Raw genomic sequence first — 21,125 nt, 5'->3', positions numbered from 1 at the left:
AACCGGCGGCTGCACTTCGGCGGTCAGTCCGCACAGAGGAGGTGCGCCCCACCCACGGTGGGCGGGCCCTGGACCTAGCGCGGGGGCGGGGCCTGGCTCTCCGCGCCGGGGGCGGGGCCGAGCTTGGGCGCTCCGGGCCGGTGCTGGGCCCGGCTGGTCGACGGGAGCGACCGGAGCCCCGGCCACCAAGGGGTGCGACCCCCCACGGGCCCCGCCTTCCCGACTGTGGCCTGGCCAATCAGAGAGGCTTTTACTGGCGGGTGGGCCTAGCCGGCTCAGCTGCTCCGAGGCTCTGGCATGGTAACGTCCTCGCGCGGGGGTGGAGGGGCCCGGGGCGGTCCCTTTGCGCCCCCCGCGGCCCGTGACGGGGCCGGGGAGGCCGGCGGGGTACGCAGGATCCCGGGGGAGGGAGAGGGGCATGAGGGGTCAGGGCGAGGAGCACAGTAAAGGGGAGGGGGTCGGGGATTTGGGGAGAAGGGGTGGGGGAGGCCATGATGGAGGATGGCGGGAGGGGGGGTGTTGAAGGGAATGAGAGTTGCGTGACTGTGTGAGGAGGCAAAAGGAAAGAAGTGAAGGATGGGCTTGTGGAGAAAGGTCGCGAAAGAAGAGAGGAGGCAGGGGATGTGGAAATTGCAGGACAAGGGGAGAGCTGGGGGCCACAGTCTCTTCTCCTGGGATATTTGGCGTGCGCCATGCCCCTCCCCCAGACTCGCTTGTTCCCTTGGGAAGCTGTGTATACCCCTCAAGACCTCTTGGAGACCTCCTCTTTCATTTCCTCACCTTGTCTCCTGAGATGAGGAGGGGGCAATGTCTCCAGAGGAAAGGCTTCCGGCCCCAACCCAGTGCTGGATAGTCCAAGAAATAGGAAAGCAGAGGCCCCTTGGTCCCAACCTTGCTCTACCATCAATAAACTGTAACAACTCCGTGTGACCTTGGGCAAGTCACTACCTTTCTTTGGGCCTCAGATTTCCTACCGATGGAAAAAAAAGGGGGGGATGCCTAAGAACGACAGCCTAGATCTCTTCTAACTCCAAAATGGAGTGGTTCTTGAGAGATTTCAGGGGTCTAGGGTGTGGGGAAGCAAAAGAAAGGATGAAGATGGAGGCAGGCCTTCAACTGGGGCTGCAGAAGATCCCCAGGGATGTAGGGGTGGGGATGGTAGGCACACAGCCTGCAAGGCTGGGGCAGGCCAGCCAGGGCCTTTGGAATCCTGGTGGAGGGATGGAAGAACTCCCTATAAGTAGGGGAGGAGGAGGTTGAGGCCTAACCCAATAAAGGTGAAGACCAGAAGTAGCATTCTGTTCTTCAGAGGGAGAAAGATTAAGATGGCAGGATCAGAGAGAAGCAGTGGAAGATGTTTTCTAATAAAACAGTATCTTTGCAAGCAGGGGGAATAATGAGGCTGGTATAGGAGAGCGGGGACTAGGATGGTCTTGAAGACAAGAGGGAAGACTGAAGAAGGGCAGCGTGTAGACAGATCACAGGATAATCAGTGTCTCTCAGCCTCTATGATACTTTTATTTTTTGGTGATGACTACCTGTTTCTGAGAGATGTGCCTTTCAGGCTTCATTTACCAACACAAATCTCTTCAGGGAGTGAGCCAGACCAGGTCAGTCTTGGGATCACCTAGCTGTCTGAGGATTGCAGGGTCGTATGAGGATTGGGAAAGAAAACAGAATGAATTTGAGTGTAAGAAATGCCCGTGGCACCGTTGTCCTTGCTGGGAGGAAGCTTTGTGAAGTAGTTGAAAGCTCAGGCTTTGGGGTCAAACTGCTTAGATTCCAAACCTGTCTCTGCCATTTAATCTCTTTGAATCTCAGTTTCTTTATGTATAAATGGGGATCATGACCTCTAAGATGGTTGTGAGGATTAAATGTTTGTCATAGTATCTGGTTCATAATCAGCTCTCAATAAATATTTCCTATTAGCTGTTATTCCCACTTTCCATTCTCCTTTCTGTTCCTCCATTCTTGTCCTTTTTTTCTTTTGTCTTTCTTCTGAGTCTTCAATTCTGAGATGACCTTTAGATGTGGAGGCTGAGAAGAATTGATTGCATCTTGGGGGTCTCTCCACTGGTCCTGGTGAACATATGATAATCAGATGATCAGTTGTCACTTCATCATCTACCCCCAGCCCACAAATGTGTTTTTGTTCCCAGAAAGACACAGGATCTGCTTCTCTTTCAGTCCCCTTTCCTATATCCCTTTCTTGGACAAGTGAGTTCTTCAGCTTCTCGCCAAGAGGTGTAGTAAGATATAAAGTTGTGTAGGCACTTCAGCAAATGGGATGGGGGAAGGGATGTTTGAGGAAAGAAGGAAAGTATGCACATCACACAGGAGAGGCTTGGGAAACAGAGAGCTTTGGAAGTTCCATAGAAATTTATGTTCATTCCATTGCTCTGTCCTCTGTCCAAAAACAGACCAGTGTCTGGGTCCTTGCCAGGGGTCTCCATTCCAAGGTAAAGATGGTCATATACACTTAGTTTTTCATTATTTAGGTTTTCCCAAGCCAGTATTTGATTCCATTTTCCTTTCCGGTCACACAGATCTCTGCCAAGCTGCCTCTCTGTCTCACAGCCTTTACCCAAAGAATTTATGCAAAAGTATCTGGGCTCATGTATACACACACATACTTACTTGCCTTTTTTAGGATATTCTAGTAGGCAAACATCTAATAAGGTTAAGGGTGAGTCTGCATTTTATCATACCACTTTGTGTGCAGGCCCTGACTAGACACTTGGAGGAAGCTTAAAAAGAGAAAACTCAATCCCTGAATGTAGAGAAGTCCCCAACCAAGTAAGGAGACAGGCAGTCCCACATGAAACACCCAACAAACATCCACAGAGTAGCATGTCACTTGGCACAAAGCAGTGCAAGAGGTGTGTATGTGTGAATGATAGTCATAAAGATACCCTGAAGAAGGTGAATATTGGATCATCTTAAACAAAGTGAGAAACAGTGGAATAAAGAAACACGGAGTAATCTATGCAGAGGAAGAGGGAAGCCATTGAATCAGAAGAAGCTAAGAAGAGGTATGGCATGGGCCTTGTTGAAAAACTTTGAATGTTAGGTAGAGATTCTGTAGGGTGGGCAATAGGGAGCCAGTGCTAATTGTCCAGCAAGAAAATGTTGGGTCCTTGTTGATTTAACTACCACATGGGTTGCAGGGGATATGCTGGAGTAAGAAAACAGACCTGCTTTCTGTGGCAAGGACTGTGCTTTTTTAAAAAAATAATTTTATTTTTAAAGATTTTATTTATTTTTATTGAGTGGGGGGGTGGAGAAAGAGGGAGAGATACATTGATGTGAGAGGAGCGTAAACATTGATCGGCTGCCTCTTGCACACACCCCAATGGTGGACTGAACCTGAAACGCAGGAACGTGCCCTGACTGGGAATCAAGTGGGCGACTTTTAACTTTGCAGGACAACACCCAACCAACTCAGCCACACTGGTCAGGGCGGTGCTTTTTATTTATTTACTTATTTTCTTAGTTTTAATTTATTGATTCTAGAGAGAGAAGAAAGGAGAGAGACAGACATCAATTTGTTGTTCCACTTAGCCATGCATTCATTGGTTGATTCCAGTATATGCCCCCAACCTGGGATCAGACGCACAACCCTGGTGCATCAGGGTGACGTTCCAACTGAGCTACCTGGCCAGGGCTTTTGAATTTATTGAAGCGACATTGGTTAATAGGGTCATATAGAAAGGACTGTGCTTTTAAGGGAAGAGGGCTGGAAGGCCGATCAGGTCCAGTCCCAGCTCTCTCCTTAAGCAGCAGTAGGACCTTGGATTCGTTATTCCCCCTTAGTTTTCTTATCTGAAAAAAGGAGACTACCTTAGGTGGTTGCCAGAATCCCCTCCCCATCACTGACATTCTCTGTTCCCTGAATTGGTAGGTCTTACCAATGGCTTTGTTTTGTGGGATTTGTCAAGACTGTTTAGTCATTAAGTCAACAAGTGTTTGTTAGCACCTACTGTGTGCCAGTAGCAGATAGTGAGGAAAATTCAGTGGGGATAGGATATCGGGGTGAGCAAAGATAGATAAAATCTTGCCCCTTAGAGTTTTCAGCCTAGTGGAGGCCACAGATGTTTCATTGATTCTAAGATCACAATCTAATATTTCTGAAGTCAATATGTATCTTATAATCAGTAGAGTAACGTGACTTAATTGGCCACATTTGTTCTTAGTGCCACATAATAGTAAATCAGAATTGTACAAATAACTAAAATTCCAATGGATAATTGCTGAAAGGAAAGGTACATGGTGTGCGAGCATGTGAAGGAGGATGCTGAGTGGCCCACTGGGTTGGGAGGGAAGCTTTTCTGACGAAATGGTCACTAACAGATGTGAAGGATATGTACGCGAGATGTGTGGGGTTGGTGGGAAGATTACCCCACACAAAAGTGGGTGCTTGACTGGAGAACTGAGAGAAGGCGAGTGTGGACACAGACCCAGGAGCTCAGCGGGGAAGAGGCTGCCAAGGCAGTTGAACAAATCTCCCACAGCCTCCCAGGCTCTGGGCAGGGGTTTTGGTCTTTACCCTAAGAACGCAGGGAAGCAACATGGTCTGAGGCGCATTTTGATGAACATGTTATGGCTACAGATTGGAGTGGATGGGGGGATACCAGGTGAAAGGGGTGGTAGGTTTGGAGGAGGAAATGGAGAAGAGTAGATGGATTCAAGAAATCCGTAGGAGGTAGCCCTGACTGTGTAGCTCAGCGGATTGAGTGCCAGCCTGCAAACCAAAAGGTTGCTGGTTCGGTTCCCGGTCAGGGCACATGCCTACATAGCGGGCCAGGTCCCCAGATGGCATGTGAGAGGCAACCAATGGATGTATCTCTCACACTTCAATGTTTTTCTCCCTCTCTTTCTCCCTTCCCCTCTCTCTGAAAATAATTAAAAAAAAAAAAAATCTTTAGGAGATAAAGTTAGTAGGACTCCATGATGATGCATGGAAAGGAAAGGGGAATTGTGAAGAATGACTCTCACGTTTCTTTTTATTATTATTTATTTATTTTTAGAGAAGGGGAAGGGAGGGAGGGAAACATCAACCATAGTTGCCTCTTGCCCAACCCAGGCAATGTGCCCTGAGTGGGAATCGAACCAATGACCCGTTGGCTTGCAGTCTGGCAGTCAGTCCACTGAGCCACACCAGCCAGGGCGACTCACGTTTCTATTGTGGATAGCTGGTGGCAGCAATCTCTGATATGGGCAATGGCTGGAGCCTGGTAGGACCCAAAGATGGTTACATAGTATCTGGAAGGGTAGAGAGGACCCTAAGGCAGCATGAGGTGGGAACGAGTGGCACAAAGAACAGGATTCTTTCCATGTTGATTAGCTTCTGCCTTCTCGTGCTAAGGGAAGTTTTAGGGGGCAGGAGCCGGTCTGATACAGGGCTAAAGGAGTTGAACACTGAGAAGAGGTGATTCAAGTTGGAGTATTTTGGCTTATCGTCATCTTGCCTTAGGACAAGATGGGCAGGAAGAGAGGAAGCACAGATATTGCTAAAGGTAGAGATTAGAAAGTAGTTTTTTAAAAGCTGAGACTTCTCAACATAGGGATAATTGGAGAAGCAGGAAAATTGGGCCCCAGAGAGGTGGCTTCTGGAATCTCCTTCCCCTGGGTTTCTTCCCTACCACCCTCCTCCTTTCAAGCAAAGAGGAGGAAGGTTAGGCCTTTAAACTGCACCTCCACACCACAGTTTGCTTAAGAAAAATAATTTTATTTGAATGGGTGACAGACATGGGTGCATATTCAAAAGTAACAAAAAGGCACATAGGGATAAACCTCTCCAACTTGGTCCCCCTTCCACCAATTTTTTGCATGTCATCTTTTGTGTCCAGTTTTTAAACAAGTGATAAAACTTTGCAGCACTTTGCTCTGCCCCCCCCCCCCCGCCATTTGTTAATATATCTTACAGGTTGTTTCATATCAAGACAGCTGCTTCATTCTTTTTTCTGACTGCATGGTATTCCATTTTATGTTTGTGTGTAATTTCATAGTTCCGTATTGGTGGATATTTAGGCTGATTCCAATCTTCCATTTTTACAAATAATGCCTAAATGGGAACTTTGTATAGACATCATTTTGGCCAATGTGGGGCTTTATTTATAGAATGAACATTTAGAATTAGAGGGTTCTACAAAGAGAGTTTTTGTTCTCTAACTTGTCATTCATCCATTCAGTATTTATTGAGTGTCCCTTATGTGCCAGATACTGTGGAGGTGCCAGGAATCCAGCTTTCAACAAGCCAGACACGATTCCTGCCCCCGTGGAATGTTATTATCCTCTATTAAGGGGAAACACAAAAGGGGACTAGATAGAGAATAAATTGGACGGATATGCTTTAAACAGAGCCAGGAAGGCTTCTTAGAGCAAGTGATATTTAATCTGAGAAAGAAAGGATGGGATGCGGCCAGCCATTAGGTGCAGGGTGGGGAGGCCTAGGCTGCTCAGAGCCTCCCCACAGGAAGAGGAGTTCAGGATCTGTAGGGGAGGGGGAGTAGAGCTAAAGAAATGAGGGAGGTGATTGGGAGGGGATGATGTCAAAAAGTAAGTGACTAAAGATGAGGCCAGATTGGGGGTAGGGGCGCTGGTAGCTGGAGAGAGTACAGTTAGGGAGGCTGGTACTTAGGAAGGGCTCTAGTTATTTGTAATTAGAGGGATTTGGTATTGAATCTCTGTACCTGGGTGAATTCGGGTGGGGCAACAGGAAAAGAGGCCACTTCTTTCCTGGATACTTTGTGAATGAGAGGCCACAGTTTAACTGGTTTGTGGGAGGCACAGCCTTGGCCACAGGCAGGAGAGCGGATGAAACGCCTTGGGCAGAGCCAGTCTTCCTGTAGCACAGCCTCCTCCATCTTTTCTGTGGCTTCAGCAAAATGGAAACTTCTATTGGTAACATAAAGATGACATTGAAGGGGCTCAGCCAGCTGGCTCTGGGCTGGTGGAAGAGAGAGCAGACCTACCCAGAGCTCAGAGCTGGAGTTGGGCTGGAAATGGGTCTTAGATACCCTTCCTCTGAACTTTGTTCTCCTTTTTTATCCTTACCCTCTGCTTCCCTTTTGCTCCCTTTTGCAAAAGCCCAGCTCTTTGCCCATCCTGGGTCCTATGACTTTTCTCTCCCTCAACAGTCGGTTCCCGATTCTGGTCCCCGGCCCCCAGCAGCGCCTGCCCCCTTCCCACCGGGGCCCCCCATGATGCCACCACCCTTCGTAAGTTTTATGTCTTCCCCTGGGCTTGGCTTTTCCAGCCTGCACCCCTAATTCCAAAGTCCCTAGCACTGCTGCACGGTTTTTGTGTAAAAAACCCCTTCTGCTGCCCTTAGAAGAGGGATGGTTTTGCTGGGGTATTGGGGTGGGAGAGGCTGCTGTTCAGCTCTCCGTTCATAAAGTAGACAGTTTCCCCTTTGTCTTTTTGTCCTTGGGACACACTGGGGCTGGGGTAGAGGTAGAAGTGGAAGGGAAAAGACCCCGGGAATGTGAGGGCAGGGTGGGCTCTCTTTCTCTTTCACTGCTCCTTGTCTGCATACTTTCAATATGCCACAGAAGTCAGGCTGGACTAGCAACCGATGGTCACTGAGTTGGAGAAAAAGGGGTGGAAGGCAGGGGACTAGGGATTTGGGTACCTGAACACCTGCCTCCTGGCCCTGCATCTGAGGCCTCTTTGGGGAGAGTTGCTGAAGAGGTGGAGCCTTCCAGACGAGGTCTGGTGGTGGTTATACTTTGCTTTTCCTTCTTCCTTCCCTGTCTCTCAAGAAGCTGTGTGTTTGCCTGCTAGACCCACAGGACCCCCCAGTTTCAGTCTTTCTCAGTGGTGAGGAGGGAGGCGGCTTCATACTGTGTGCTTCCCAAACTAAAGCCTTGGAATTGCCTCAGAGCCAGGGTGGAACGTCTGGGTGGGAGACAAGTGGATGTTTCCTGCCAGGTCCAAGGCAGTGTCTTCTCTGCTCATTATCTCTTCTGTTCCTCACTTCCAGATGCCCCCTCCAGGAATCCCCCCGCCTTTTCCTCCGATGGGGCTACCCCCCATGAGCCAGAGACCACCCGCCATCCCCCCCATGCCGCCCGGCATCATGCCCCCCATGCTCCCACCAATGGGGTCGCCGCCGCCACTCACGCAGGTAATCTTCCCCCCTGTTGCAGGGCCTCAGAAAACCTGTCAGTTGATCTGGGGATAGAGATGAGAGTGGGGATCTGGACTTCAGAAACTGGGGAGGCGTGGGGGAGCCTTGCGACGGGCCCACGAGGATCTGTCCGCTGCGTGACGGGAGAAAACGCTCAGGCTCGGCTGGAAGCGCAGACCCTCGGGCCTGCCTGAGGGGGCGCCCACGTCAGGGTCAGGCCCCAGCAGAATCCCGGCGGACCCTGCCCAGCCTTTGCCTGCCCCACCTCAGGAGCTGGTTTTTGTCTTTGTACCATAGATACCAGGAATGGTACCTCCCATGATGCCAGGAATGCTGATGCCAGCGGTGCCTGTCACCGCAGCGGTAAGCACTGGGGCCAGCAGGACGCAGCTCCGCACTGCAGCGCTGTGGGTCTGACTGGAGTTCAGGGATGTGACCTCCATTCTTCCCCTCTTCTCATTGGATCGATGCTGGTCCCTGTCAGCTCTCCCCACACTTGAGTCCTCCTGTCTGGCCATGTACTCAGCCCTTCCTGTTTCTCATTCATCCCCCAAAGCATATACATTCTCTCCTGTTACTCTCTGCTGTGCCCATGTCTCGTAAGAACACATTCATGCCAGGCACTGCTTGTCTTCACAGAGCTAGCACTGTGGTCACTTAAATGCAGTCCCTTCTTCACATCTTTTTTGTCTCTGGAGGAAATAACAGCACCTGGGGATCTTGCTGTACTTCTTGTGCCGTTGCTCAGTGTAGTAGAGTCTGGGTAGCATGTAGCATTTGGCATCCACTGTGGAAGGGATGGGCCTCAACAAAATACCCTCATTTGAGGAAAGTGAAGAAATGAGTTGCTGCGTGATTCCCCCAGGGATCCTAGAGCCACGGCCCCTGCGGGTGGGGGAAGCGTGTTAGGTAGCAGAGATCCCCGAGAGCAGGACACATGGATCTTGGCCTGGCCTGCTTCTCCATCCCCCACGGCCTGGGGCCTGGGAGCCACTGGGCTTGGCCCCAACCCTTCCCCCTCCTCTTTCTTCGGCAGACGGCTCCAGGTGTGGACACCGCCAGCTGTGAGTCTTCTGGGGGCCTGCTCCCCCCAGGCTCGGAGGTTGGGGGGTACAGGGGAGAGGGGACTAGAGTCCACCCTGGATCATGCCTGTTGGGATGCCAGTGTTCTTGGGATGTTGATGGGGCCAGGGGATATATATTGGGGATGGAGTAAGGGAGGAATAGGTGGGAATAAGATGGAGGTTGGAACGAGGCCTTAGTGTCTTTCCTTTGGCTTCTTTTCTAGCTGCTGTGGCTGGGACAGGCCCTCCGGTGAGTTTTTCTAGCTCAGGGATCTCTGGGTAGAAAAGCTGAAAGTGGGGGGCTAATGGTTCAGTCTTTGGGGTGAGAAGCAGCTTTGGGAAAAGGGCCTTGACCACCCTTCTGTGCACCCCTCCCCCAGAGGGCCCTATGGAGTGAGCATGTGGCCCCTGATGGGCGCATCTACTACTACAATGCTGACGACAAGCAGTCCGTGTGGGAGAAGCCCAGCGTGCTCAAGTCCAAGGCAGAGGTCCTGAGTGGGGCTTTCTGGTCCTTCCTTTCAGCTGCCCTGACCGTTGCAAGTGCTTGGTCTTCCCTGAGTCTGTAACCATACACATTATGGTTCCTCTCAGCCCAAGATCCCTGACCACCCCAACCTCCCTAGGATCTCAGAAAGTCCACCTTCCCTCATGTTGAGCCAGGCCAGGTGGTAGCTAAAAAGTCCTGTGTCCCCTACTCACTGGGTCCTCTTAGCTCCTTCAACTGTGGCTGGACGGCGTACCCAGCCCATTAATGTCTTCTGACCCGTCTTCTTACAGCTTTTGCTGTCCCAGTGCCCCTGGAAAGAGTATAAGTCGGACACAGGCAAACCTTACTACTATAACAACCAGAGTAAGGAGTCCCGCTGGACCCGGCCGAAGGACTTGGATGACCTGGAGGGTGAGGATGGGGCGGGCCAGGGCAGGGGCTCTTGGGGGGATGGCCTTCGCTACCCTGTGACCATGTTATCTTTTCCCATTGCAGCTCTAGTCAAACAAGAGGCCATAGGGTGAGTACCTTGCCTGCTTGTCCCGCCTATCCATCCATACTTGGGGCCACCTGAGGGGTGGGAACGGACTCTCCGCATGATCCCTGCTCTATGGAAGGAAGAGCCAGCTCTCGGTCTCCTCGTACAGTGGTCTACTCTGGCCCCAGTCCTTCTCAGGGTAGAGGGTCTGGCCAGCCCCTGACCACCTCTCTCCCTGCTTCCCTCCTGGACACTGCCCTTCCGGCTCTCCTGCAGGAAGCAGCAGCAGCAGCAGCCACAGACACAGCAGACTCTACAGCCGCAGCCTCCTCAGCCACAGCCTGACCCCCCGCCTATGCCTCCTGGCCCCACCCCAGTGCCTGTGGGCCTCCTCGAACCGGAGCCCGGCGGGAGTGAAGATTGCGACGTGTCAGATGCCGCCCAGACCTCGGAGCCGGGGTTCTTGCAGCAGCCAGAGGACGGCCCCAGCAGGTGAGGCTGCCCCCACAGCACCCTGGATGCCAGCCTCTTGGGGAGGGTGTGGAGATCTGTTCGTGACCTCTGAAAGGCAGGCAGGGGCTGCCCTGGGGAGCCAGAAGGGAGTGGTTTGCTGTTAATCACCCAGGGCATTGAAACCTGTGGGAACTGGGGGGTGCTATGGCTGTGAGTCTCCTTTGCCCCCCAGTTCTGCTGGACAGCATCAGCCACCACAACAGGAGGAAGAGGAATCAAAGCCAGAACCAGAGAGGTCTGGCCTCAGTTGGAGCAACCGGGAGAAGGCAAAACAGGCCTTTAAGGAGCTGCTGAGGGACAAGGTGTGACGGATGGGGCTTCCAGGATAGGCCTGGAGGGGATTGGAGGTGGCCAGGCCCTGTGACACCCACCCGCTTCATTCCAGGCTGTCCCCTCCAATGCCTCATGGGAACAAGCCATGAAGATGGTGGTCACCGACCCCCGTTACAGGTAGGCCTGGGTAGAGGGAGCCAGGCCCTCCAGACCCTGGTGATGAGAGCGGCTGGGCCAGGGGCTCCCTGAGAAACCCCAGCTTAACACTGAGACCCCCAGGGGCCAGAGCCAGGAGAGCGGTAGGTGGGTGAAGGCTCGAGGGGAAGAGAAGCTATGGAAGGCCTCCAGGAGGAGGGGAAGGTATCTGACATGAGACATTCAATAAATCTTGTTGAATTGATATGAATTAATGGGGGAAAGGGGGCAGGATAGGGCAGGTCCCTGACTGCCATTTCATTATCCCCAAGGCATGAGGGCCGAGCACCATCAGTGTCCTGGAACCCGTCTCCTTCCCTCTCTACCTCTCAGCCCTCCCCACGTCCCAGAGAGCTTTCTGGCCTCCTGGAGCCCCTGCAGCCTGCTGTACCCATGCACGGACCCCTCGCTCGGTTCTGTGGAGACCTGTGTCCAGTGTGCCCTGACCCACAGGGTTCAGGCTGACTCCTCTCTTCCCACCCCAGTGCCTTGCCCAAACTGAGTGAGAAAAAGCAGGCATTCAATGCGTACAAGGCGCAGCGGGAGAAGGAGGAGAAAGAAGAGGCCCGGCTAAGGGCCAAGGAGGCTAAGCAGACCTTGCAGCACTTCTTGGAGCAGCACGAGCACATGACCTCCACCACCCGCTACCGGTCAGGGGCCTGGGCTGGGGCAGGGCTGGGGAACCCCGGGAACACCTCTGCCAGGGTCTCTGCTGTCCGCCTGCCTACCCACAGCCCATGTGCTCCACAGGCGGGCAGAGCAGACCTTTGGGGAGCTGGAGGTCTGGGCTGTGGTCCCTGAGAGGGATCGAAAAGAGGTTTATGATGACGTCCTCTTCTTCCTGGCCAAGAAGGAGAAGGTAATAGTCACCGGGTTGGATTTGTCAGCCCTGGTGTCATCTTAGACTCTTCATGTCTTTGCTGTTTTTGGACCCTGGTCATTCATTTCTCTGATGCCTCACAGTCCTAGCTCCTTACTCTGAAGCTGCTGTGGCACTTACACATCCCTTCATTTTTCCTCTGGGGCCATAACCCCGGGCATGGGAGGGCAGGAAGGACTCTGCAGGGCTGGTCTATAAACTGCATTCCTTCCTTTTTCTGGGGACATGAAAGCCTTGTGCCTGGCCTTCCTAGGGTTCCCTAGCTACCTTTCCCCAAAATCCTCCTCTGCTCTGGCTCACTTAAGTACCTCTGGCCTGCTCTGCCTCACACTGATCCCGTGGCTCCCCAGGAACAGGCCAAGCAGCTCCGGCGCCGCAATATCCAGGCTCTGAAGAGCATCCTGGATGGGATGAGCAGCGTCAACTTCCAAACCACATGGTCCCAGGCCCAGCAGTACCTCATGGATAACCCCAGCTTTGCTCAGGACCATCAGCTTCAGAGTAAGCCTGAGTCTCCATTTGGGCCTGCCCTTCCCCTTTCTTCCTGGCTTCCCATCGCCTGTCTCACTCACACATCTCCCCCATGTGACCTCGCCTCCTGCCCTCCTGGACTTCCAGGAGCCCCAGCACTCTGGAGATCCCAGAATGCTCAGGGCACCCTCTCCCTCCGGGGTCCGCTGTTGACCTGGAGATTGCGTGCCCTTGGAGGAAGAGCTTGGGGTGGGAATTAGACGACCTAGAGATGATGACTTTCACAGCTGATGTGAATTGTCTTAACTTGTCATGGCACTGTGGACATCAACTGGTCACACGTTACAGTAAGCTGTCAGTGGCCTGTAATCATTGGCAATATCAGAAATTCACCTTCTGAAGTTGCATCAAAGCCTGATTGATTTCCAGTTTCATAAACTGAAACCTTAGATCCCAAGAGAACTGATTTCATAAACACTATGACTTTGGTACCTAAATTTATAAGAGCTGAATTCTTGCTGATTTTTTCTCATACAATTAGTGGTCCCTCCTCAAGAACAACCGTTCAGCACCCTCTCTCCCAGAGCCCTCTGTTCACCTGGCCCCACCGCCCTGGCTGTCCCCAGCACCTACAGGGACAGCATCCTCGAAGCAGTGGGGTTGCTGGGGACTGAGAGGGTGTCCTGCTGGTGCAGTGCCTGCTGAGCCTCCTCTCTGTGGTTAGACATGGACAAGGAAGATGCACTGATCTGCTTTGAGGAGCACATCCGAGCTTTGGAGAGGGAGGAGGAGGAGGAGCGGGAGCGGGCCCGGCTTCGGGAGCGGCGCCAGCAACGCAAGAACCGGGAGGCCTTCCAGGTACTTTGCCGCCCCCTGGATCAGAGCTCAGCTCTGCTCTGGACCACAGCCTCCTCGCCGGGGCCCCCGCCTCCTTGGTCAGGCCCACTGTTTTGCCTGTGCCCAGCCTTGTGCCACCTCCACAAGGCCTCTTTATGCCTGCAGGTCTCCCCTGCTGTGTCCCCTCAATTGGCCTCGCCCCTCTAGGGAGATGAGATGTACCCGTCACCTGGAAGCTGTCAGGAGAGAGCACCCTAAAGGCACAGCTTGGCAGTTAGGCTGCGTGTTCACCGTTGGTGGGGGCCAGGCAGGCAGAGTTCGGAGGTGGCAGTGGTGGTGTAGTAGTGGGGGCTGCTTAGCTGTAACACACAGGAAATTGAAACCAAGTCATGGGAAGATTGTGCTGCAGGCAGGTTTGTTTCTTTGCCTCCCAGCCTGGCTCACTCTCATGTTCTAGTCTGTCCCTCTCTATAGGTACATCCTCTTCTTTTGCATTGCTCTCTGCCTCCCTGGCCCACATTTCCTCGGTCTGGATTGTCCCTGCCTCCCCTCCCGCCCCGTCCTCCTCCCCAGTCTTCGGCTCTGCCTCCCTCCGTGTCTCACTCTCTATATAACTGGCCTTTCCCTGCTCAGACCTTCCTGGACGAGCTGCACGAGACAGGGCAGCTGCACTCCATGTCCACCTGGATGGAACTGTACCCAGCGGTCAGCACTGATGTCCGCTTTGCCAACATGCTGGGCCAGCCGGGTAAGGCAGCTGGGCTCCCCTTCTCTGGCCTGGCTTCCTGCCCCGCCGGCCTCTCTGCACCCCCGCTCTTGGGGCCTGTCCTTGACCCCACCCCCAGGCCTCGGGAAGCTGCTGCCTGCCAGGCCCCCCTCCCTCCCTCCCCCACAGGCTCCACCCCTCTGGACCTGTTCAAGTTCTATGTGGAGGAGTTGAAGGCCCGATTTCACGATGAGAAGAAGATCATTAAGGACATCCTTAAGGTGAGGGAGGCCTGGGGCTGTAGGTGCACGCAGGCTGGGTGCAGGGGCACACTCCCTGGGCAGGACTCCCTGGTAAGCCCTGTTTCACAGGAGCGTTGCAGCTCAGTTCAGCAAGTATCTACTGTGACCCTTTACTGTGCATTGGGGACACAAAAATGAATAAGAAACCATTTCTGCCCATAAGGAGCTCATGGCCTAATAGGAAGATAGATGTGACAGCTGTTACACAGAGGGGCAAGTGTTACTACAGAAGAATAACACTTTCCAGAAGGCAAGTAAGAATCAGAAGAATTGACCTTTGAAGAGTAGGTGGAGGCGGTGGAGGCGCTGGGTGAGGGGACTGCAGGAGTGCGGGCGGGGGCGGGCGGGGCGCGGTGGGTTTGAGGGCAGGAGCGCAGTCCGACAGGCAGCGCACGGATGCGTTCCTTCTGGTCTGTACAGTGTTTTAGGGAAGTTTGGCATTTTTGCTAACATTTTAAGATCATGAGATTATACACATCTTAAACTTCTCTTGGAAATTTAGATAATCTAGTGGCACTGAGCTGGTTTCACAAAGAATTCTCTGGGCTCCAGCTGAGATGCCCGTGCCTTGTAGAAGGGGCACGTCACCCTTATCTTCACCTCCCTGCCATGGCAGCGAGTGCAGCTGGCCCTTGCCATCACACGCACACGCTGCTTTTCTCACACTGGAGAAATAGTTCTGCATATCTGTGTCTGTCAAAGGTGGGAGAGTGAGCGATGGACTGAGAGAGCCTGTTTCTGATGAAGAAAACAAAGTGTATTTCTTTGTACAAGTGCAGGACATGCTAATGCATCAGAGGAGGCAGCAGGCATAGTTGTTAGGAGCATGAGTGTGGGGGCAGACTGCCTGGGGTAAGAGTCCAGCTTCGCCACTTACTAGCTGTGTGCCTGTGGGCAGATTACTTAACCTTTCTGAGCCTCAGTGTCGTCCTCTGAAAATTGGGAGTTTTCCACCCAAGTATACCTAATTTCCAAGGGGAGTGACTTGGCACCAGAGGTCAGAAGGACTGAGAATAAAGCTAAAAAATGTCACAGCACACACACATTTCATGTGTTTTGCCTCATAAATTCATGCAGGCATTACATTTTAATACTATATTAATTCTGTTTAATATAAACATAACATTTAAAAATTGCTGACCTTAAGTAAGACATATCATATTGTCCCGTGGCTTCCTTTATTTCTCTGAAACCACATGTCCCCATTTGGAAGTGGAGCCCTGTGTGTAAATTCCTTGAATGCTAAAATAAGAAGTTTGGATTTTTATCTTGTAAGTAATGATAATGGGAATGCTCTGGTCAGACAATGTTTTGTGGAATCCCTGGTAAGAGGGTAGGGTAGTACCTTTCAGACTGAGTGTTGTATCCTAAGGATAGTACCTGAAGCTTGAGGACACTAAAATGGTAGTAGCAAGTAGTTCAAATAAATTTGGAGCTGTGCCATCCTCTCCTGACTCCCGCCAAGACCACCGTCGCACTGCTGGGGCCATGTGGTAAAAATGTGCGGGCAGCCCTGGGTTCTCAAGGCTGGGTCAGAGGTGAGCAGGGAGACCAGCCCGGAGGCCGCCGCAGTGATCTGGGCGGGGAGCGAGCTCGGGTGGGCACCCCGTCGGCAGCTGAGGGGAGAGCTGTAGTGATTGGGCTGTTTCTGACACTCCCCGGGTTTCCTCAGAGGTGCCTTGCTTGGGACAAGTGCCGGGGAGCGGGGGCGGGGAGTGCCATGCTCCTTCCTCTGTTTTCACATTCAGCAGCTTCTCTTTAATACATCAAGGTTTTGCATAAGGGTTTGTTTGGTTTGGGGTTTTTTTGTGTGTGTGGACTTGAGGGAAAGGAAAGCGTGAGGTGCAAGGGGGTGGTGGCACCATTGATAAGGACTAAGCAGGAAGAACGGCTGGAGAAAATAGGAATTCCATTTTGGAAATCATTCTCAAAAACAACCTGCGGCAGGGAGGAATAAGGTAAATACCATATGTTAAATAGAATAGTCATATAAAGTAGAAATATCTAGTCCCAGGAGAGCCAAGTTTTATTGGACACTTAACTTTTAGCCACAGAGTGGCTGGTACTGTTGATAGATAGGTCTTTAGGAGGCCTGTCCTCACTGACTCCTGCTTTTCCACATCTCTGGAGAAAGAAGCTTGTTTAGACAGTTCCTCTTCCTGTTCCCCCTTTTGGTCTCCTGCCTACAGAAGGCCGGCAGGCCGGGGGTCCCTGCGGCCGCCCACCAGTCAGGCAGGTTGTGACGCCGAGAGCCCCGACCATGGAACAGCCGGGAGACAGAAGATCGGGCCTGCGAGATGGGTGGGGGGTGGGGGGGAAGGGCTGGGCAGGAGCTCATGAGAAAGGCGTTTTCTTAGGGTCTGCTGAATTTGGCATGTCTGTGAAGCATCCAGTGTAGCCTGGGTCTGAAAATGAGAGAGGTAGAGAATGAGGTTGCTAGGGACAGTATGGATTGAAAAGACAAAGTGCTGTTCTCAGGTGAATATGTGCATGCGAGAGAGGCGGTAAAAGAGGTCAGAGAGACAGGGGACCTGGGAGCGGGGAGCATTGAGGAAGTGAGCGGCAGAGGTGCTGAGGACCAGATAAGCGAGGACCAAGAAGAAGCCCTGTTAGGACATGAATACCCCTCGGGAGAGCAGTACCCGTGACAAGGCCAGAGTGGGTGCAGCACAGGCTTTTTAGAGTCAGATAACCCTGGCTGTTTACTGACTGAGGCCTCTGCACGTTGTATCATGGTTCTGAGCCACGGTCTTCTCCTCTGTAAAATGGGGAAAATTTATGAGCAAGGTTGCAAAAATTTAACGTTTGTTATGTCTTGCTTGTGGTAGGTTCAATAAATGCTTATTCATTTTCCTTTGTGCTACATTTAAAGACTTTTGAAACAAAGGAAACGAAGCAGGTGGCTAAGCCTGAGGAAGGCAGGAGCAGGCTAGGAAGGAAGTCCGCGTTAAGTGAAGTGTGTGGTTGATGGAAGGAGCCAGTGAAGAGGCGAGATTGAAGCTTTCAGGTCCCTCAGGGAGAGACTGATATGTTTGAGAAGGGCTGGAGAGCGTGGGTTGAGGAAGTCCTCTTGGAAAAAGCGAGGAGTGTATGTCTTTGCCGTCGGCAGGAAGGCTGGAGCAAATTAGAGCTGTGTGGAAGGAGACGAAGGGAAGTTGGGCCTGTGCCCCAGCCGACTGGAGAGCCAGACTTCAAACTCCATGGCTCCACTTTCTACCCTATGGTCTTGGGCCAAGTGAAATAGCTTTCCTAAGTCTCTGTTTTATTGGGCTGTTGTGAGGCTTCGATGAGAATCACAGAGTCTGGCCCATGGCTCTTTGAGAATGTGAGGTGTTTGTTCATATTGTTTGGGAGTTACACGCCTGATGGCCTCTGTTTGTCCCCTGGACCGAGCAATCTGTGGGCGTAGTGCCTGCAAGTATCGACTGTGGTGTTAGAAGTACCTGGGGGAGAGCTCTTGCTCAGCCATGTACTTACTAGCTAAGACTTTGGGCAAGTGCTCTAGTTTCTCTAAAGCTTGGTTTCTCCTGCATAAAATCAGATTAGTATTATGCTTACATTTAAAGAGGTGAGGATTAAATGTGTGTGAAGCACTCAGTTTGGTAGGCTGTACTTAGTAAGCACTCAATAAATGTAGCAAAGAGTGGGACCAGAAGAGGTTGACTAAGAATGCAAGGGTGTTGCCAAGCAGCAGGAGGGCCCAGATGGGGCCCAAACTTTAAGCTAAGAGAACTAACTAATTGTGAGAAACTCAGGCATCAGTCAACAGACATGGTGTGTGTGCACGCGCATGCACGCATGCGTGTGCGCACACATATACCTCCCCTCCTTTTCCCCATGGGATCCAACCCTCCAGTTCCCTGTGACAACCACAGCAAGGGTAGGCATGCGGGCTTAATCATTAGATGGGGAGGACTTGGAAAACTTGTTCTGATTGCATCCTTGTCCTGTGGACCTCTTGGGGTGGGGGCTTCTTGAGCATCCTATAGTTGGACCCCTCTGCCCACCCTGGCAGTGCCTCCTGCTTCATGCACTGCTGTGCCCACAGGACCGGGGCTTCTGTGTGGAAGTGAACACAGCCTTTGAGGACTTCGCCCACGTCATAAGCTTTGACAAGAGGGCTGCTGCGCTGGACGCAGGCAACATCAAGCTGACCTTCAATAGTGTGAGGGGTTGGGCGGGGCGGGGCTGTAGCCAGGGCTCCTGCTCAAACTCATCCCTGTGTCTTGTTTCATTCCTTCTCGTTCACTGCCCCAGCATAACTGTACCCCGGTTCAGGGGATGATGGTAGGAGCCCAGACCCCAACTTCCCACTTCCTAAGGTATGCCTTAGTGGGGCCCCGGCGCCCACCCTCCTGGGTGACCCTGGGCGTGCTTTCTGCCCTCAGCTGCTGGAGAAAGCAGAGGCACGGGAGAGAGAGCGCGAGAAGGAGGCGGCACGAAGGCTGCGGCGCAGGGAAGCTGCCTTCCGAAGCATGCTGAGGCAGGCCGTGCCTGCTCTGGAGCTGGGCACTGCCTGGGAAGAGGTCAGGACTGCAGCCCGGCGCCACACGCCACCCCCTCAGTCCTGAGGGCAGCGGTGCTTCTCCACCACTGGGGGCCCACCCCAGCCATAACACAGCTGGGGCCAGCTCCGGCTCCCTTCCTTCCTTCGCCCCAGCCCTGCCCTGTGCTCATGGCGGCACCCATGCTGTGCCGGGGCTGGTCTGATCAGCAGTGCTCTCCCGTTCAAGGTCCGTGAGCGCTTTGTGTGCGACTCAGCCTTTGAGCAGATCACCCTGGAGTCGGAGCGGATCCGGCTCTTCCGGGAGTTCCTGCAGGTACTGGAGGTGAGGCAGAGCTCCTGGTCCTCTGCATCCGTCCCAGGTGCTTGAACACCCGAGGCCCGCTCCACAGAGACCTACCCCCGCCTCCTTCTGGCCCTCCTTCCCTGGACAGCTAAGGAGGGGGAGGTTAGGTGCCCTGGATAGGCCTAAGGCTCAAACCTCAGAAAAGGAGGCCAAACAAGATTTTAGGTTTCAGGGTCCTCCCTGAGGCTCACCAGATACTCCCCCTTCTGCCTCCACCAGACTGAATGCCAGCACCTCCACACCAAAGGCCGAAAGCACGGCAGAAAGGGCAAGAAGCACCATCGCAAGCGTTCCCACTCGCCCTCAGTGAGTTGGTGGGGGAGGGATGTGGGGGAGGCTAGACAGTCTTGGGGAAATAAGAACTTTTATTTTTTTCCCCATGTCATCTCCCTTGAAGGGAGATTTGAGGACTCCTTCGGCCCTAGAGCCTTCCCTTTGCCCCCAATTCCCAGACTTGAGGGCTTTTGGAGGCCAAAGAATGTCTGCACTGACATATCTGCTGATTCGCTCAGGGCTCTGAGTCGGAAGAAGAGGAGCTGCCCCCACCGTCTCTCCGGCCCCCGAAGCGGAGGCGGCAGAACCCCTCCGAATCTGGCTCTGAGCCCTCTTCCTCACTTGATTCAGTTGAAAGTGGGGGAGCTGCCCTTGGAGGACGGGGCTCCCCATCCTCCCGCCTTCTCCTCGGATCAGGTAAGCAGCGAGGAGCTGGAACAGGTGGCCCAGACCGAGAGGAGGCCCTGGGGAGCCCCTGCCCAGGCAGGGAGCTGGAATGGCTGAGCCGCCCTCGGGCAGGTCCCTGTCTGGAGAGCAAGCAGACAGATGGACTGTGGCAGAGGAAAGGACGAGCCCTCCCTCTCCCATGGAACTTAGTGGGGGGCTTCTACTTCCAGATCATGGCCTTCGGAAAACCAAGAAACCAAAAAAGAAAACTAAAAAGAGAAGACACAAGTCGGTGCGTAGAGAAGGAACTTCTACCCAAGGCCCTGCTATTTTGTGAGATCTCTTCCACCCGCCTCCGGGCTGTTCTTCACAGGAACTGAGGCGGCGGGCTCTGGGCTCTTACAGAACAGTCCTGAGAGTGTGACAGACCCTGAGGAGAAAGCTGGCAAGGAGAGTGATGAGAAAGAACCAGAACAGGACAAGGACAGGGAGCTCCGGCTGGCAGAGCTCCCTAATCGCTCCCCAGGTTTTGGAATCAAGAAGGAGAAGGTGAGAGGCAGGTGCCTGGCCCCAGCCCAGGCAGTGCTCTGTCCAGGCCTCCATGGCCCTCAGGGGAGGCTGTGGGTGAGCTGTGCCTTTGCTCCACCAGACGGGCTGGGACACGTCAGAAAGTGAGCTGAGTGAGGGTGAGCTGGAAAGGCGGCGGCGGACACTCCTGCAGCAGCTGGATGACCACCAGTGACCCAACGAGCTGCTCGGCTTTGGGTCTGTGTGAGGCTGTGACTACTAGGTCACCCTCACTGTCTGCCCCAGACGCCTCCCTTAGTCTGGTCTGTGTCTATTTTTCCTCAAGTAACCCCACCCCCAACACGCCATTGACGGCACCTCCTGAGGTTGCTTGTTGTGATCAAGGGTCCCCCATTTCCCGGACAATTAATGCAGTCCTTGCCCTCAGCTCCACACGAGATTGGTGGCGTATGCCACGTGGGGCGGGTGGTGCCAGTAGATAGAATGTGAGAAGGGGCCTCCAGGGAAGTGACAGGCTGGTGGACACAGCCTGGGCGGCAGAGGGCAGCGTCCTCACCCTCTGGCAGCAGTGCCTGCTCCTGCCTGCCCAGGTCCTGGGGCTCCGCCATGCCTTCCTTCCAGCCTTGGGACCCAGTTTATCTGTTTTGTTTTGGTTTTGTTTTATAAATAATATTTATAACATGGCCAGTGGCTCTTTTGTCTTCAGTGGTGGGCTGGGGACTGGGCAGGTGCAGCCATGGCCAGCAG

At 53.1% G+C, this 21,125-nt stretch overlaps 1 protein-coding gene across 1 annotated transcript; it reads left to right on the top strand.

The window, feature by feature from the left end:
- The first annotated feature begins 262 nt into the window (after positions 1-262).
- PRPF40B (pre-mRNA processing factor 40 homolog B) lies at positions 263-21,083 on the top strand. The gene is made up of 26 exons (XM_054591139.1): positions 263-300; positions 7,140-7,220; positions 7,985-8,128; positions 8,429-8,494; positions 9,168-9,195; positions 9,420-9,445; positions 9,576-9,686; positions 9,976-10,096; positions 10,181-10,205; positions 10,440-10,655; positions 10,849-10,978; positions 11,062-11,126; positions 11,630-11,794; positions 11,895-12,003; positions 12,375-12,525; positions 13,220-13,353; positions 13,966-14,080; positions 14,228-14,319; positions 18,389-18,505; positions 18,729-18,866; positions 19,074-19,169; positions 19,410-19,496; positions 19,703-19,880; positions 20,081-20,142; positions 20,256-20,399; positions 20,500-21,083. The coding sequence occupies exons 1-26, from the start codon at positions 298-300 to the stop codon at positions 20,590-20,592; spliced, it is 2,697 nt and encodes an 898-aa protein (XP_054447114.1). The 5' UTR covers positions 263-297; the 3' UTR covers positions 20,593-21,083.
- The last annotated feature ends 42 nt before the right edge of the window (positions 21,084-21,125 follow it).

The sequence above is a fragment of the Pteronotus mesoamericanus genome, unplaced genomic scaffold (assembly GCF_021234165.1).
Source record: "Pteronotus mesoamericanus isolate MK-2021 breed Mesoamerican mustached bat unplaced genomic scaffold, CSHL_Meso_final scaffold_21, whole genome shotgun sequence".
Classification (NCBI taxonomy): domain Eukaryota; kingdom Metazoa; phylum Chordata; class Mammalia; order Chiroptera; family Mormoopidae; genus Pteronotus; species Pteronotus mesoamericanus.
The sequence above is the reverse complement of the archived record's forward strand: the minus strand, read 5'-3'. Positions and strand labels throughout refer to the sequence as shown.

Excerpts from the sequence above, each read along its gene's own strand:
- PRPF40B (XM_054591139.1), top strand. Across the intron at positions 11,127-11,629 it reads GTCACCGACCCCCGTTACAG|TGCCTTGCCCAAACTGAGTG; the intron begins GTAGGCCTGGGT and ends TTCCCACCCCAG. Across the intron at positions 13,354-13,965 it reads AGAACCGGGAGGCCTTCCAG|ACCTTCCTGGACGAGCTGCA; the intron begins GTACTTTGCCGC and ends TTCCCTGCTCAG.